The sequence below is a fragment of the Peromyscus leucopus genome, chromosome 6, assembly GCF_004664715.2.
Source record: "Peromyscus leucopus breed LL Stock chromosome 6, UCI_PerLeu_2.1, whole genome shotgun sequence".
Taxonomy (NCBI): domain Eukaryota; kingdom Metazoa; phylum Chordata; class Mammalia; order Rodentia; family Cricetidae; genus Peromyscus; species Peromyscus leucopus.
The window spans coordinates 99,753,322-99,772,790 of NC_051068.1; the positions used below are offsets into that span (position 1 = coordinate 99,753,322).

At 40.1% G+C, this 19,469-nt stretch overlaps 1 protein-coding gene across 49 annotated transcripts in view; it reads right to left on the minus strand.

Moving 5' to 3' along the window:
- Nucleotides 1-19,469, minus strand: part of Ank2 (ankyrin 2) — a 596,100-nt gene that overhangs the window by 218,535 nt on the left and 358,096 nt on the right. For 15 of the 49 annotated variants that reach the window (XM_028856214.2, XM_037207062.1, XM_037207059.1 and 12 more), the window contains exon 1: nucleotides 8,014-12,571. The exons of 27 other annotated variants lie outside the window; for them this stretch is intronic. In XM_028856214.2, coding sequence (XP_028712047.2) covers nucleotides 8,014-8,148 — 135 coding nt within the window. In that variant the 5' untranslated portion in view covers nucleotides 8,149-12,571. Of the gene's footprint in view, nucleotides 1-8,013; nucleotides 12,572-19,469 lie in introns of those variants that run through there. 7 more of the 49 variants (XM_028856277.2, XM_028856270.2, XM_037207075.1 and 4 more) reach the window with 4 other exon arrangements.

The following is a 19,469-nucleotide window of genomic DNA, read 5'->3' on the forward strand; positions in this document are numbered from 1 at the left end:
ACTATATGTGTCATTTTGTTTTGTTCTGTTGTGTTTCCTTTGATTGAAACAGGGTCTCACTATGTAACCAACCCTAGCTGTCCTGGAACTCACTCTGTAGACCATGCTGCCCTCAGTCCCACAAGTGCTGAGGATTAAAGGCATGCACTCACTACTACACTTAACCCCCATAAACCACTTTCAAAAAAAAACAATCACACCAAATAGTTGTCTGGACGAATCTGTAAAATATCCACATTACTAACCGAAAACTGCTGATCCCCTTTTATTCCTAACCAAGCTGTGGAGGATTGAATGAGAAGGCTCCCACAGGCTCATGTATTTCAATGCGTGGTCCTAGGTGGTGGTGCGGTTGGGAACTTTTAGGGGGTGTGGCCTTGCTGGAGGAAGCATTCCTGTGTGGGCTTTGAGAGTCTGAGGAATTTGAGCCACTCTTACATTGTGCCTTCTGCTTCATGCTTGCAGTTCAAGATATGAGCTCTCAACATTGAATGGCTGCCACTTACCGCCATGATGGACGCTTATCCCTTGGGGACTGTAAAGCTAAACAAACCCCGTCCTCCTATAAGCTTGCCTTGGCCTCGGTACTTTATCTCAGCAGTAAAAAAGTAATGAGTACACACACCTTTTCCTTTATAACTCGGGGGCTGGGCAGAAAGGGGCCATACCTAACAACTAGGGGTTTCAAAAATGTTCCACGAAGTCTCCCGGACATCACTGCCCCGCCAGGTGTCTCCCCGGATGCATCCTCCTTTCTCTTAGGAGGCCAATTATCTAGCACAGTAAGCTACTGAAAGAGCAGATTAAAAGAAACAATAATACATTGTTTTCATCATGGTGGAATTCTAATGTCTTGTATTTGTCCATGATAAAGTGAGATTTCCAATCTTAACATTTAAGTCTAGTGCCCTGTGTGTTTATTCAATAAAGGCAACTGTTAGAATGTGGAGACTCCTACACTATAGGGCCAAAAAAAAAAAAAAATCTAAGTTTATTTCAAATGCCCCTTTTGTAACTCGTTAATGTCAGGTAGGTAGAGTAGGAGAAGAAAGAAAATATATCAGCAACATTCATAATTCCTCAAGAACCAGTTTCGATGAATAATGTCGATTACTGACTACTCTGTTTTCACTCAGCTTCAATATACAATTGACTTTCTTGGGAATACCACTGCAAAGGTTTCATGTCAGGTAGTCATGGTAATGTTTGAGCTCTTATAAGAAAATAGTACAGAAAGGTACAAAGAAGGCTTTCCTTTTCTTACACAAGCCCACACAAACACAATGTGAATATAAGCATTGAAAAGTCAAACCCCTAAGATTTTTATAATCAAATGTGATATAAAATGGCATAATTTTCAAAGGCACTCTTAATTGAAAATAAAGGAATTACAAAACAGGTGGAAGTTTCCTGTGGCATAATAAATTTAATGAAGGCATTAAGTCAGGAACTGGAAATGAGTAAGAATCATAGCAGATGTCTGCCTGGGAAGGAAGCAAACGCTCAAAAAATAAGAGAGCTTTCTCTCCCGTGAATTCTCAGCTCCATCCCAGACGTGTGACCTTGAAAAGACACTATGTGTATTATGTGTATAGTGAAGTTCATCTTATGAAATACAGCAGAAGAAACGGTGCTTTAAAACCAACACACAGTTCAAATAAACACTGATGTTTGGTTTGGATGTACTCACTGTATGAAAGATATAGAGGAATGTGCAAGATACTGAGTTAGATATCACTGTTTACATTAAATCATTCCTCTTACAATAATACAATCTTTTAATACATGTCTGGAAAATGCAACTATTAATCTTTGTATACAGTTTGTCGCATGAATGAATAACTGCTCAGGAGAAGATCTATTCTTTTACAAAATATTATGTAAATTACAGAAAAGTTCATTCACCTTTTGAACAGAAGCTGATGACAAGAACTTCTTAGTCCTTTAAATATTTTTTAACTACCATTTTACCACCTATGCTCGATTTGAGGACATGTTACTTGCATCCAGAAAATGTTCACAATGATATTTGCTTTTTTGGGTGACTTCCCAGTTAACCCACTTACCTTTTCCACAAAAATTCACTAAGCACATGTTAAGTAGGTGGTAGGCACTTTGTTGGGTATTTCAAAGAGAAAGAAGTTCATTATATGAGCACAACCTAGCCAAATCTCCAAATGCCTTTGGTCTGTGGTCTCCCTCTAATACACAGTCTGTATTTTAAATCTTGACTTATTTATCTCTTAATAATCCAATCCTATGCTTTTTACCCAAATTTCATTTTTTTTCTGTGCCTGAGCAGCAGATGTTATAGCTGGAAAGAGGGTACAGGGTATTTCTAGATCACTCTAATGTCACACCACTGACTCCAAGATTAACTGGATAATCTTCACAAGAGTTAAGTAAACTTGATGGTTTTTGCAGCTCTTATGGAAACTGAGTTACCAATCTCAGATGCTCCATAACACCTTGAAATCTACCAATGAAACTTCTACTTCATCCATCTTTAGGACATTCCTTCAGACCAGTGCCTGGCTCATTCATGCTTACTGTAATTTCTTCCACACAGCAATCCAAATCCTACTTTTCAACAGCTTCCAAGATCTACTTCAAGTTCCACCTTCTCCATTAGCAGACGTGACATTCTGACTATTAAGAGGTAACTCCATCTAGGCACCTGCCAATCACAGTGAATACTGACTGCAGGGCTGGTGCTGATGGCCCTTGAAATCCAGGTGTCCTCTTGTTTGCTTATTTGAAGGATGGAAGAAGGCTGGGGAGGCCGGGGTTGGATCCTGGGGACAAGGGTCTGGTTGGCATCAACTGAAGGTCTGGGTTGACAGGCTCTAGAAGCAGCTATCTGGATAGCTCATTTGCATGGGAGCTCTTCTGCTACACATATTTCTGCTGAACGTCCCTGTCTATGAGTCGTCCAGGACACCACGACCCACAGTGGTCCTTCTCTTCATCAACATCCAGTGAGGGACCTATTTCATCCCCCCCGGCACCACTTAATTTAGTCTTATACTCTGATTTTCTGTGTCTAAGTCCTACTTCTAAAACTAGGCAATGTCTGATCTCTGTCATTAAATAAAATATCCCAAAAGTACATGACCATGCTCTGTATCATTTATTATTCTTCGAAATGCTTTAATGGAATGATTTTCACTATATCCTTAGTTCTTATTAGAGTTACTATCTAACTACATAAAGAACTTTTCTTATCTTTTAAATAATTTTAGGTTGGCTGTTTTATTCCTTTAGTATTAAAAAAAAAAAGCCTTGCACGCTTTAATAGCATCAAGAGAAGGCGGATTCTGTGAGTTCGACACCTGGCTACAAGTGAGTCAGAAAGCGCAAAGCACACAAGAAACGTCTGAAAAAAAAAAAAAAATAAATAAAAAAATAAAAAAAAAAACCTGAAAAGTTTAATTCTCTTGACATACCGATAGGATTCACAATATTCTTTCTCTCCCTCTCTCCCTCTCTCTCTCTCTCCCTTTCTCTCTCTTTCTCTCCCTCCCTCCCCCTTTCTCCCTTCTACCTCCACCCCTCTCACACATATACACAGACATATATATATATAAACACACACAAAGACCCCCCACTCTGGTAAATACTACTTATCTTGTATCTAGTTGCTTAAGCCAACAAAAAGCCTATATAAACTAACACAAAGTTTCAATAGAAACAAAATACATTTTGAGTCCGATCACTTCTCACTTCCCCAGCTTACACACTAACCCAGCCCTCCATTATTAAATTTCTCACTGCTTCCTCTCTTGTTGGGGGTGTATGATGGGAAGAGGAAGGAAGAAGGGAGAGAGAGAGGGGGAAAGATCTTTTCAATCTAAGTAAAGTCCTACCATTTGTTCAAGGTATCCCACTATACTTTGAATAAAAGTAAAATCCCATTATCAAGGTAACCTCTGTGTTTAAAAGAATACAATGAACTTCTGCCAAAGTTGGCCACTGATTGCCTCTCGTCATTCATCTTTATCCCCAAGTTCACTGTGCTTCAGTGATACCAGCTATCCTTTGTCTCTCTCTGCGTGTGTCTCTCTCTGTCTCTCTGTCTCTTTCTGTGTCTCTGTGTCTCTCTCTGTCTCTCTCTCTCTCTCTCTCTCTCTCTCTCTCTCTCTCTCTGTCTCTCTCTCTCTCCCCTGACCACGCTGGCTCATTCACTCTCAGTGAGGCAGTGTGCTTATGTCTTCCTGCTTGGTTAGAATTTGCTCCCCATACTGCAGGATTCCGTTTTTGTAGTTTCTTGGCCTGCCCTAGAACTCTATCTCACACAGGAAAGAGTCACTGTTGACTTAGTTTTTGCATCAGCCTAATAGAAGAATGTTGACTTGTTTTTTGTAATATCACAGGGCTCACTGCTCACAGTCCAAGGCAATAAGCAGATGTACAGAATAATGAAAAGAGTAAAATAAAAAGCTGAAATGTTTCTACTATAATTGGGGCAAAGTATGAAAATAAATGAAGCAAGAAAATGAAAATCTCTGAAAGGGAACTCACAAAAAGTGCAGATGATGACTCCAAACTCAACCAGGTTGGATAATCTAAGCAACATTTGTGCTGAAGGGCCACATTAACGGTTTGTTCTTAGGATGAATTTAAAAATCAATTTGATGTAATAAGGTATAATCAAAAAGTGATCATAATGTGAAAAAATAAGAGTGTATGTAGACCAATATGCAAATTTATAAATGATAACAATAAGAATATAAGCCAAAGCAAAGACAGTGTTCTCTGAAGGTGTTCTAGACGGCCCCTTAGCAAATCATGTCAAATTCCATGAAGCCCACATGGATGCTGCAAGACCTTCAAGTGATGCCCCAGACAGAAACATCCTGGGTAGGGAACTTGCTACATCTCTCACAATTGAGATTAAAAGATGCAAAGGCCACCTAAAAAGTGGAACTAGAGATGTAACTGAGAAGTGATGCACTTTTCCCTTCTGTAATAAACATGAAATTAACATGACACAAAAATGATATGAAGAATTAAAAATTCCTACAGGACCTCCTCTGTATAAAATCTATAAGCAGTTGTTTTTTTTTTGTTTTTTGGTTTTTTTTTTTTTTTTTTGGTTTTGTTTTGTTTTTGTTTTTTCTCCACTCTCTCCTGCTATGAATGTTTTCTTTTAGGAGCTAACAAGACAATGACGAAAACAGCAGATCTTTGAGCTCAATGTAAGGACTAATGTAAGCAGCACCACATAGCTGAAGAAACCCCTGACACAAGCTAAGAAAGGTGGGGACACTGTCATTAGGAAGGCAGCCATGTTCTCAGGAGATCTGGAGTGACACTTTCACATGTGGGCACTCTCTTGGGCCTTTGCAGGATGAGCAGCTGTGTGGCTCTGCACCCTGCTAAGTGGAGTTATTCAGATGGGGTGCATCTGAATAACGGGTCAGCCTGCCTCCTTTCTCACTGCAAATACCTCTCTGTAATAGAGTCCTAAATGGCACTGGCAAAGTGAAAAAAGGCATTGCAAACACATTTTGGTACATTTTCCAAAGTAGCTTTTAAAATAACTGCTACAATTTATGTACCCAGAATGCTTATGAGTCAGCACAATTTTCCAAAATTGAAGACCATTAGGTTATACATCTTTGTTAAAATAATAGATATATAACTTTTCATTTTCCTAATAAAATAGTAACTGAAATCATTAATTAGTTATTAAATCATTTAGCAACTAAAACTTTCATAATAGAAAGACTTTGTAACTTTGTGAATATAGCTAAATTCATTTGTGTATCTGTCACTATGGCTACCAATGCAGAGAGGAATAACTATAATGAAGACCCTGTGCCATAGAACTAGAGAATTTACTCACTGGACTGTTCCAGACAGAGTCTGATCAACTGTACCACAGATTTAGGCTTCAATGTATGAAGACCTTTTAACAATAATGTACTACTTCCCAAATACAGAATTCTAAAAATTTGCTTTACTACTTAAAAGATATCATGCAGTCAAAATAATGCTCATACTGATGTTTATAATTACTTTATATATGTTCATGTTTAATTACACAGGCATCTGGAAATTATTCTGCTCTGACTCACTTCCTCTTCCTTAAAGCCTATCTGTGAAATCTTAAATGCAAGTGGATAGTAATAATATTGAAGAAGAATGTCTTGCTTTTCACTATCTTCACTTTGGAGGGCTGGTGAGGTCAGCCTGCATCAGTTTCCTGAGTTTGGGGATTACAGGTATGTACCAACACACCCAGGAAAAAACACAACACACTGGAATATCATTTTTGATGACTTTTTGGACTCTGAAGCTCTGAATGAATTTCTCTTTCTAGCCCTGGGGCTTCAAGGTCACCTTGTCACTTCCTCTTTACCTCAGAGAATATATCAACTCTATAGAAACTCAGGAAGTCATCCCTCCTCTGTCCCCCACATTTAAAACGTTACCTTGTTCCACTCTTGCACTTAATTCTTAATGTGCTTCCCACTTCCTTCCATGTGTTATTTTACCTGAGACATTTTTCCCGGGCTGTTATGGAACCCAGAGCCTAACATGTGCTAGGTAAGTGCCCTATCCCTGAGTTACATCTCCAGCCCTTATGGATAAATAAATGGCTTATACATGTATAACTTAAAGCCATCAATATAATTATTAACTAATATTTTTAAATGTCCTAAATTCCGAACAATTTTTAAAAGCTCATGAACATACAAACAGTTTTTAAATAAGGTAATTAATTCTCACACAATCTGTTTGTTATCCTACAACGGGCAGGCATGTGGCTGCTTCTTGCCCGCCATGTTTTGTCCCCTACCTCTGGTTTATTAGAAGAGATCACTGTGAGATCCTCAAGGATCTCTGTGTGGATGTGGCTAATTTAAACTCTGACCCGAAAGAGCAACACCCTGCTCCTGGCTCCACCTCACCAAGCAAACCTCAGGCCACTCTCCTCCGTGGAGAAGTGGTTTGCTTCCCAAATGTTTCACTTCCTCCAGCCTGGGTAACTCCGGGCTTGGAAGGGCTGCCTCCTCTCAGTCCAGGGCTTTCTGCTCTCCTCTGCCAGATACAGCATTGCTCTGCAGATTGTTTTCATTGACAGGCTCTAAGTCCAGCTCCAATGTCACTACAATCAGAGAGTTCCAAAGGTCCAGGTCACAGGAACAGCCAAAGAGGACAGGCACACCTCACAACCTGTGGTCACTCCTGGAAACAGGGGCAAGCCCAGGAAGACAAAGCCCTTGATGTCTTTCCCTTACAAACACGCCTTGTGCCAGTTCACTATGAAATTCTGGTCAACTTCTGACTCTTCCGGCACATAGGAAAACCTGGGTCAACACTTACCTTTAAGTCACATTAAGTCTTTGCATACGTTAAAGAACTATTAAAATCTAAAGGCCAACTTAAAATATCTGACTTCTCAGCATTTAAGCCTTTTCACTAAGTAGTATGATCATAACTGAATCTAAATCTAAAGGCCTCACTGAAATGACTCACTAATGACATGAACAATGCCTTTATTGCTAGAGCTGGAATTCTGAGTTAGCAGAGGCTTACAAAATGCCCTCTGGCCTAATGAAAGAATGAAATGTACAATATATAAATAGGAAAAGAATTTGGTGGCCTGAACATGAGTCTCTACAATACTACTGAAACTCACTCTATAATGGTGTATGTGTGCATGCACACACACACACACACACACACACACACACACACACACACAAACGCATGCACGCATGTTCAGCCTTGCCAAAACTCCAAGCTAAAAAGACACAGTGCAATGCTCTTCCTCATGAGTCAGTTTGTAACTATAGAGAAGCAAGAAGAGATAAACACACTGCATCCAATAGCGTTCAGACCACACAGCAGCAAGGCCACTGAATCCCAGACAGTCACGTGGTGAAATCCCATTGATTTCATGTCAGCTTCCTTCCAGGAAGTGGAGAGATTAGACCAACGAGCACCACTGTTGATTCTTAGACCCATATCCTCCCATCTTCCCATCTGTGGCCTAACACTTACCCGGAAGACAGGTTCTTTGGCATGGTCACTGTTACAGCCATAGTAGTCTGGAGTTGCATCCAGTTCCAGCATGTTTCCCTGTGCTCTGACGCTCTTGTTCGCATGGCAAGACTGGCAGAGAGCGGCATTCCCCATCTCAGCTCCACAGCTGTGATCAGTGGGCCAGCCCTGGCCCCATGCACGCTGGCCTGGGCTCCCAGGTACCCACTAGCGGGGACAATCCATCATCCTGAACTCCTCTGCTCAGTTCTCCCACATAGCCCTCACCGGGTCTCCCCACCTGCTGTCCGGTTTGCTGGTGTCAGAGGGAACTCAAAACCCCAGCAACTGTAGGCTGCACTCAGTGACCATGTCCAGTTCAGGGACTGCCAGTCTATTTTTACACCTACCAGGCCAGCTATGCATGTCAATGGAGTGAGGGGGGGTGAAGCCGACAGGGAGGAGGGGAGGGGGCGGTGCTGTTTTGTTTTTCACCGTGCAAGCAGCCTGCCTCACACATGGGCTGAAGGTCCTGCTGTGTGAAATGTCTCTCCATATGAGAAGTTTTGCATTCCTCAATAAATTCCTGGTAATCCTTTGATTTTTTTTTTTTCCTCTGCAGTCTCAGACTCACACAAAATGCAAACTCTCTTCATAACTTGGCTCCGTTGACATAACAGACAACTATTATTTTGCAAATTGCTTGAGCCAAGCGGCATCCAAAGTGGCTGATGTCCCCTCCCCTTCCATGCCAATCACAGAAAAGAACTAGCTAGCCCTTTAAAATATTCATCGGAAACACAGCAGCCAAAATGGTTCGTTTGAACCTTGTGTGGAAGTTTTAATTTTTATAAATTATGCACAACTTGTTATTACCCAATAGTGGCAGCATAAGAGCAAACACTTTGATTCATTTGTAATTCTCGTTAATCTTTAATATCTGAAAATATGTTCACAAACTGCATAAGAAAATGTTCAACATGGCTTTCACCATGGCACAATCTTAGAAGTCACATTGTAGGTTTTTGAAATATTTATTTTTGTTTCTCACTAAGATAAATACTGTAAATATTTAGGAGGATTTAGGAGGCCAACTATGATAGAATATGAGGGCTTGTTATTGATTACCATGGAATGAATACCACTGACTCCATTAGGATTCAAGTATGTAATGATCTGAATGAGTCCTCCCCTTTCTTGTTTGTTATCTAGTAAGTGTGTGCATACATGTGCGTAAAAATCATCTTCTTCAAATAGTTGTAAGCTATGGCAACTGAGGATTATTGTTTTGCACAGGACCTCAAGCCACCTCATTCCAGAGACCATGGTGCTAAAGTATATTATGTATTATAAAGATCTAACCACTATACTCCAATAACTTGGAGGCATTACTATTCAATGAAATTTCCTTACTTTTTAACTACAAGAGAAGGTATCTTTTAAAACCAGATTGTTTTTAACTGTTGACTGATGCAAAAAATACTATAACAATCTGTGGGTCACATGCTCCACTACATTAAAGGGGAGCAGACTCTAAACACTATCAATGCTAAAGCATTATGAGAACAGATACCTGAAGACAATACCTTGGTTTCAGTAACAAGGTTAGATTGAGGGCTGAGCTGTGGCAGACAAAGGCTTTCGCATTGGTTGGATAATTTTATACAGTTAAAATGGCTGACTCATCACAACACTGATTTCTCACCAAATGTTCCACATACTTGAGGCACAGGCTACAGGAATCATGCAAGCTATGATGTTTAATTATGTGTTTCATTTCTCTTCTCCAAAGATGCATCTTTAATTTTTCTTTTTCTCTAAGGTTCTCAGAGCCTGGGGAAGATCCACAGTCAGTCCAGAAAGGCTTACAAGGGCTACTTCTTAAATATGTATGAGCAATTCCGAATACACGCCAAGATTTTTCTGGCTGCTAAAAGAGATGTACTCCCCCACACTTTATAATTAATTTAACATTTTTGAAATATAAAAATTCAACATTTGACCTAATGTTTAACATAGAATTATGCAACTTAGAGGGCTGGAAGAAAATTCTACAAACTATCTCTAGGTTCCCTATGATGTTCTGGAGCTGAGATCTGGAAGTGTACTTCTATAAATAAATGGGACATTTAGCCACTCCAGAGAAGGGCATCGTTCTGAGTTTCTGCGTGAACGGTTGCACTGTGCTTTGCCAGCATGAGTTGTTCCCTGGTATTTCTCTGTCTCATCGATGCTGCCCAATCCACCTCCAAGCAGCATGCCCTCTCCTCCACCAACCCATGTTCACTACCCCCTCCTTCCTCCTCAGCTTACAGTTCCCATTTGCCTGAACTTCCATGGTACACCTCTGCACCTGTTTGCTTACCATTTGCTCTAACATCTTCTTGAATAAGGTTGGAACCTCTATCAGCTGTGACTCCTTTTCCTATCGGCCTATTCTCTCTCACTGACCTCTTCCGACCTAACAAAACACATGAATGCTAAGTGTGAGGCAAAGAAAACAGCACAGTCTCATCATATCTATATTTAACTAAGCTATACCGGCCTCGATTTCTCTTTTCCGTGTATCAACAGTAACAGACTGAATAATTTTAAGCGTGACAAAATTTTCAGTTCATTTCCTGACTTAACAATAAACACCCCTTTTAGTATTTGAAAAACTATTAACACTGTATGTGGTAAATTTTACTAGAAAAGAAAATGTAGTACATTGTTGAGTTTTTAAAAGGCAGCAAGCAGTAAAGGAAATTTAAAGTAGCATGTTGCCAACTCTCAGAAGATACTTTCCCACAGAAACCTTTTTTTTTCCTTTCTTCAACAGAGAAACTTCCTGCTTATTGAGTATCTACAGTTCTATCACCAGGATTGTCCCAAAGACAACATATGCTAGCCCCCAAATCCCACTGCTGAATAAGAACGGACAGAGGAGAGGTCAAGAGAAACCCTGATGTTCTTGTCATGGCTGAAATTCCCCGGTTCTACTGACCAGGTTTAAATGATGAACCGAGAGGCCCTCAATGCCTGTGAAAACGGAACTGCCAACGGGCAACTTTCTATTCAAAATCACTTAAAACTTTCCCCAAAACTCCAGTACTTCTAAATGACAATGAAAGTGTGAAAGGTCTGCAGGAAAGTTAAAACTTTTAAGAAATTAAAAGAGCTCTCATTCTATGGTTTGGTAGCTAATGGCTAAGAGCCAGGAGGGTGTGTCTCCAAAGTGTCAGGGATATAATAATCTACAGAGGCAACATTTTGTCAAGTTGAAGACAAGGTTAACCAATGTAGCACCATGTCTTAAACCATCCTGGTGGACTGTTTCCATCTCTCAGGACATCTGACAAAGGATGTGCTTGCTGCCGGGGCCGAACAATGCCACCACTGTTCCTTAAAAATGCTTCAAAGTCATTAGGGCAAATTATTCAGAAAGCAAACATTTGCATGTTTGACCACGCTTGGAGAAGGATACATGAGCTTGATACATGGTTTTGAAGGTGAAATTCAAATCCTTCGTGACATGACATCTGCAGTCTCTTCTCGAGTTTTCGGGCACTTTACAGTTATTAGTTCAACTGCATTGGTCTTTTGATCCATTACAAGAAGAAAACAACTACGGGCTGAGAACAAAGGCTGGCTTCTTCGCTGAAAACGTCTTTGCTCAAGTCCCTAAAACAGCAATCTGAAAAACAGCCACTGCTGTTTTCAATTTCACCTTTTCAATGACGGGGTCACAGTTAAAAAATCATCAGGAAAGTCACGCGTTGGAGAAGAAATCATTGCCTCGGTTGTATCACTTGACTTAAAGACTTCTGCAGGGGAGTTTTGAAAAACTCTTGGCAGGCATTACTCATTGAAGTCTTGGTTCAACCACTAGCTGACCTGTGTGAATTTGTAAAACATTATCAAATCTGCACTTCAATTTTCTGCTTTGGGAAGTACAGGGCTCCAACTAAATGCTAGCTCCCTCTAAGCTCCTGAGGTTTTTGTCTTCTTGGGCACAAAATCTGTAACACTGAACCACTATTTAACACGCAGTGGTAGTTGAAGCCAACCATCTTCTATTTAGAGTATTTCATGGGTGGAGACATCAGGTGCCATTTCTATGACCTCCTTTTCGTCACTCTGCTTTCCCTGGAGAACTGAAGAGTAGGATAGGACCATGGTGGAAGAGGAAGGAATCTTTCCAGGTACCCAGGAGGCTCCTCTTCAAGAGAATGCCCTCTTGTCCTGCTTTACTTGAACATTAGCCAGACTGATAATTTGGCTACAGCTCTCAGAGTCCGCCACTGTAAAATAAATGGTTATGCTGGCCTGGAGGTAGAATTCCTCTTTCAGACTGACAACAAGACATTACAGGATCCGGTAATCCAGGTCTCCAAAACCTGGATAGGCTAAGAGGGGCCTTGGTGTCCCTCAAATGTTTTGATTAACTTGTTCATAAAGTGGGAGTACTATCACATTAAAAATATTTTTTTTTTAATTACCACATGTCTGTTTAGGAGCAAAGTAGAAAGAACATGTCTCTCAGAATTATGGAAGTTATTTTTTTCTTTCTTGCTGCTGGAGAGATAGCTCAGCAGTTAAAACCAAATCCTGCTCTTTCAGAAGATGTGCCCATAGTACACACACATGAACATACATGCATGCAAAGCACTCAAACACATGAAGTATGTAAATCTTTCTTTAAAATATAAATCTTTTAAAAGTCTGCTTAGATTACAATCTTCCCTTTATCATTTTTGAGTATACTTTGAAGCTGTTTTCCTCAAATGTATCCATCTGATTAAACTAATATTTTGTTATTTCACTGCATGCAAATTCTCCCAAATACTATCACATGAAACCAAGGACAAGTTAATCCAACTTTCTGAATCACTGAACTATGGAAATAAGCTGGTACATTCTGTGCAGGAGCCCAGTTAGTATGCTGTTTTCTTCTATGTTTCAGCTCATTTGATATAATTTATTTGGCTAAAAGTGAAACAATGATTTTTTGTCAGCCGCATCTGTTATGTAAATTGATCGATACGGAAAAGAGCATAATGTTTGGATTTCCATTGGGTTCTCTGTGGCAGTGGGCAGCTCCATTTTCTCACTGAGGTCATTACAAATGACTTCTGTTTGCGCTTAACACACATTAACCAAAATGAGTATCACCAAGCTATTCCCGGGCCTACAAACATCAATTTGCCAATTTACTTTTACAATCCTTCCAGCTATGATTTCATTCCAGACTGCTGCCTCCGGACTTGTGGCTTATCAAGGACAACATTCCTTAAAAGAGAGGCTAGCAACTCAGGAAGGTTTCCAAAGGCCACTTCACTCTGTGCCCAGTACAAAGTGGGCTTTCAATAAATGTCACTTACGGACATTAAAGAGTCTGTGAGGCAGGAAAGGTAGAGTGTCCAGAGAAAGCTGTTTGAATAATTCGGTTCTGTGACAGGGATTCTGAAATGCAACAGGAATAACAAAGTAACCACTGTGCACCCCTACTTGATCTGAAGGAAAGATATGTACAGACAAGACTTAGAAAATAGCCTGACATGCCAGAGTCCTGTGAAGAGCCCCACACGTGTCTGTCACAGTATCGTTTCAAAAGTTTAAAACTATTTAAAAGTTAGAAAATCAATCCAGTTTTTCTCTTCATTTTACTAACCATTTTGAACTAAGTAAAACATGTGAGAGGAATGATCAGAACTCTATTCAATTAAATTTAAAATGAATAGTAGATGGCATTGTTCTTGGTCAGTTCGTGGAGAATGCCTGATCCCCAAAGGACCATCATTCTTAGACAAGGTGACTGCTACTGGGAGTCTGGGGAGAAAGCTGCCCAGTTGTGCTCTGTACCTGCATGTAAAAGTTGTCTAGTCTTTCCCATCCAAAAGGAAACTAGAAAAACACATGCAACAGTAGTTAAACTCAGTGTTTTCATCTAGACAGGATAGGTAACAGTTCTGTACTAGTGAGATTTATATGGAATCCTGGAAATAATCTCTTATTGTTATGTATGCAGTCTAGTCTGCCTTATCCTCAACTCAACTGAATGACCCATCATTGAGACCAACAAATGAAATTCCACTTTAGTTCTACCCTATCCATTCTCACTTCACTTAGTATTTGCTTTCTTTCAAAGGTTCCCAGGCATTGAGCCATATGCATCCAAACAGTCAAGAGAGGTCATTTCTGGTATCCATTTGGTATTAATAAAAATTTCTTTCAAGTGTAAATTCCATGAAATTATACATCCAAGTATTTTAATCTAATGGTTTCAAGTATTTTTTAATTCTATGTATGTGTATTATATATGTATGTGTCTGTGTCTGTGTGTGAGAGGGTATGTGTGTGTATGTGTATGTATATATGTGTGTGAGAGAGAGAGAGAATGTGTGCATATTTGTGTGTGTGTATGTGTGTTCATGTGCATGAGGAAGTGAGAGGTCAATATTAGGTGTCTTCCGCTACTTCCCTCCACCTTTTTAAAAATAAACTTTATTATAAAAAAAAATGCAGCATTTCAGAGTAGACCTCATGTTCAGGAGTAGTCAATCAACATAATGGACTACACAAGTTTTATTGTTTTATTTTGTTTTGATGTGTGTGTGTGCGCGCGCGCGCGCGCGCGCATGCGTGTGTGTGTGTGTGTGTGTGTGTGTGTGTGTGTGCGCGCATACACACACTTTTATTTGGTTATAGTTTGGTGTTTAGTTTTTGTTGGTTTTCTTTTTAGGTGTTATTTTATTGGTTTGGGGGGGTTCTTGTTGTACTGGGTTTTTGTTTATTGAGAAAGAACTTCAGGTTGGGTGGGTAGGGAGGAGAGGATCTGGAAGGACTTGGGGGAAGCGAAGAATATGATCAAAATATATTTAAACATAAATTGTTTTTAATGATACAAATATAATAAAGAAGAAGAAAATCACAGATAAACTAACTTGAAATTAAGCAGACCTAAAATCTGTACATCTCAGTGGGCTTCTATAATTTGAATAACAATTCTGAAGCTGTGAAGCTTCACACTGAACTTTACACTTTCAGTACTTTATGCACCTATCCACCACTGGAACCAAAAAGTCCATAACAGAGTTAGAACTAAAACAACCAATTAGCTCAGTAAAGCTAATTGGGGGTTTTGTTTTGTGTTTGGAGTTTTGTTTTTGCTTGTTGAAACACTGTTACTCACTGAACCCAGACCTCACTGACTAGCTAGACTGGCTGGCCAGTCAACTCTCAGGAATCTACCAGTCTGCACCCCTTCCCCAAAGTCTTTGATGAGTATTGGGAATCCAAGCGTGGGTCCTCACGCTTGTACAGTAGGCACCATACCAACTGAAGGGGTCACCTCGGCCTTGATTTCGAAGTATATTAAGATAATAATTTCCCAGCAAAATACACACAAACCTACATTTGACATCAAACTGAAGACACAGACGTTTGAAATATACAGCCCTGTAAATATGGTGTCCTTTATTTCAAATGATGCATGGAGCCTGCACTTGATAAAAAGCAGTAGTGCTGAGGCAATGAACTGAGGGACGAAATTCAATTTATTCCAAACCTGAGAACGCAGGGTGTCAAAAAGAACCTGAATTTCATGGTCCAACCGGTAATTCATTTAGCCCCTGGTTCAAGGTCTCTTTAAAACAAATACATGTTGTGACTCTTAAAGTATAAAGAATTATTTCTATTCCTTATATATTATTCATTGTAGTATAACTATCATGATTACATATTGTTTGTCCTCCCTGGAGAATGGCAGAATTATTTTAAGTTTTCAATTACACTCTTCTTTAGCGATGGAGTCACTTTACAAGCAATCCAGAACTCTGGGAATATAAGCACAAGACATAAAATATTATAAAATCAATTCTGTCAATTTACTCCTCTAAAACTGTTGCCAGTGAGGTCTTCTGGTCTCTGAGCTAAGATATTGCTGGGTATATGCTGCAAGGGGATCCATTTTGCATTTCAGTGTTCCCATCTGTATAATAATGAGCCATAATAAAAACGACTCATGCTAATGTTTGTGTTTAATCTTTACAGTCACACATTTATAAATCATGCTATTAGGTCAGCTTATCGTATATCTTCTCTACAGGAAGAGGGAGGAAGGAGAAGGGGAAGAGGAGGAGAGACAGAGGGAGTAAGCAAAATATAAGAAGACAGAGAACTAGCACTGAAAATCAGGGTGCTTGTGTTTTAAGAGTATTAAAGAATATTTTAAACAAAATGTTTTTCCTTGCTGCTGGGCTTTTAGAGGAGTATCTAAGTTTTGCACTTCCGTGGGTCGGTAGAGAGCCTCTCCCTTAAACTGGCCTCACCCGCTCCTGGCGCAGCCTTCTCCTGCTGCAGAGGCAGTGCAGCATCTGTCTCGCTGCCTCAGATGGAGAGTCTTCCCCACATACCTAGTCCTGCAGAGTATAAAATTTCCTGGCCCGTTGCTACTATTTTAGGTCAGTAATCTTCCTGACAGAATTACTGGGACCACCACCTAGACAGTTTCCTGTTGTAGCCTTGCTGTATTTCCACCCATTCCCCCCACACCGTAGCCAGATTGATCTTTCTAAGATTCTGCAGTGTGCAGGACACCCCTAAAATCTTTGTGGTAAAAAAACTGTTCCCCAGTTATCACATTGGTCCAGAACCCCTGTGCCTTTTCTTCCATGCAATTTGCTTTTGGGACTTTTATTAAGTCCTCCATCTGGACCCCTTCCTCCTTCTGTCAGTAGGGACTTGGCTTTGAAGCCCTGCCGGGCCAACAAGATTAGGGGTCAGCTGTGGACACAGGGACAACATGGTGATTGTTAACCCACAGGCAACTGTTTTTTTATGTGCTTGACTGCTTCACTAGGATACAGACTCATGATGTACAGACGTCATATTTTATTATGTCTGCTTGTCCCTAGTACTTCTGACAATGCCTTTACGTAGCAGGTATGCACAATTATGGTAAAAATGAACAGTAAAAATATATCTTAGCGTGTTTAAAATGATTGATTTTTACAAACATTGGCTTCATTTATCGCATAAATATTTATTCAGCACTGCATGCTAGGTCCAAACCCATCATCAATAAAAAGATGCAATGTGTGATATTAATGATGTGCACATAGAAACGCTTCAATGAGTCTCTGAGAATAGCAATCTGCAGTAATTTATCCAATTACCAGTAAATGTCCCTTCATTCTGTTCTTGTTACCATCCTGTCAGTTCTTGAATGGCTATGTTTTCAGATGCTTTATTTTGTTATGAAATGGTCCAGGCACTGGATCTATTAGTCATCATCTGAATATGAGGAATAATGAAAAGATCAAACATGTAAATGACCACGAGAGCCATACTAGCCATAATGAAGGTGGTTCATTAGACAAGGATGGGGTTGCTGAGTACACGGTGGCTAGCAGGGTAGCCTCAATATGCCCTGGGGGGAAATGCAGTCACTGTTGCTAACCCTGGAAATACAGGGTTTGCTCTGGAAAGGTTTATGGAGTACTCCTACATAAGGGCACATATATATACACACACTTTTCTGAGGACTGGCCCTCTATAAAGACATTGTGTACAGTGAAAACTCATTTTCACTCTATTCTTTCCTTTGTAGAGCTGTTCTGTGCTCTTTTACTACTGGCTCCCACCACCCATCACACTCCATTAGATCAACAGGTCTTTCCTTACTCTTTACACCCACACCTCAACCCAGCCACCATCTCTGAATGACGGCCCCTTCTCTGAGATAGCCTCCAATTCCTGACCCTTGTCTTCTCCCCACCGTTTTTCTTTGTTTCACGTATTTCTTTACTTCCAACGTTTCACCTTCCATACACACAGCCACCACCAGTAATGTAAGAAATGCACAAATGCATCATACTCGTGCAATTGCTGGAAGTACCTATAGAAAATAAATACCTTTCTCATATTCTCATGGACCAAGAGAGTATTCACTAAAAGTCTTCTCTTCATTCTACTATTGGATATCTTTTAGATGCCTACCTGTGGTATTGTATTCCCCCAAATATTGTGCATGCTAATAAACTTATCTGGGGTCAGAGACAGAGCAGCCACAATATAAAACATAAAGGATAGGCAGTGGTAGCACATGCTACCATCCTAGCATTCCAGAGGCAGAAATCCAGTGTTCAAGGATACAGACAGGCATGGTGACTCATCATGCCTTTAATCCCAGAAAGCGAGCCTTTAATCCCAGGGAGTGGTGGTAGAAAGCAGAAAGGTATATAAGGCGTGAGGACCAGAAACTAAAAGCATTCGGCTGGTTAAGCATTCAGGCTTTTGAGCAGCAATTCAGCTGAGAGCCATTTGGGATGAAGACACAGAAGCATCCAGTCTGAGGAAACAACACCAGCTGAGAAGTTGGCCAGGTGAGATTAACTGTGGCTTGTTCTGGCTCTCTGATGTTCCAGTGTTCACCCCAATAACTGGCCTCAGGTTTGATTTTATTAATAAGAACTTTTAAGATTTATGCTATATCTACCTGTAGTGACTGTCCCTCTGAAACAATGAACACCAGAAAAAGTCTTACTTCCTTTTTATGATAATATATAGTTTGAAATAAAAGTTTTCAATTTCAAAATACCTTTTTATAAATTTTATGTGGGGGAGGAGGGATCTGTAGCCTAGGCTGGCCTTGGCTTTACACCCACCTCCCGTCAACCTCTCAGAGAGGCTGGGATTACAGGCATGTAGCACCCCAATTGGCTTTCTGGATTCACATTTGATAACTCAGTTGTTCTAATCAGATTTTGTCCAGTTTTACTAAACACATAGCTTAAGCTTGATCTAGTTGACCAAGAATATCATGGCCATTTAATTTTCCCTAAAAAGAATCATCAATAAGAGTGAATGTAGCTTCCATTAACCACTGACATTTTAAAATACCAATTTCACCGAAACGTTCTATTCTAATAACATTAAGTTGTAGCTGGTTGGGGTATCAAATGTTACAACCCATTTCTGATCAGGTGCTTCCTTCTGCTTGTTCTGGAACATGATAGGGCATGGTCTATTATTATCTCACTTTATGGTGCAGGAAGATTATCTTTCCATGGTGGCAAGGTAAAGACAGATCCCTGTCGAGCAAAGCTGAGGTGCTGTTCAGATCCTCCTGAATGGCCCAGCATTTTATATCTATACCCAGCAGCCTTCCCTTTTCTGTTTACTTGTCTGTGGTTCTCTCTCGTTTCAACAACAAATAAACAACACTAATGGTCAAACAGCTTACAGGAATGTTTAGAGCTGTGTCTATCTGAAGTGTGATGAAGTTTCTACAGACTAACCACTTTCCCCTTTGTGGCTGGAGGACTGCTTCATCTCTCTCCAGCTCCTCTAAGATTCCCGTTGAAGATTTCTAGAGCTTACACGCCTGCATGGAAGCTGTTTAGGACACTGGAGGTGCTGGTAATGCTGGCTCCAGAGCTGATACTTCTGAGTGTCCTATACTCCCTCCTATGATCTTATTATTGGAGACCTTG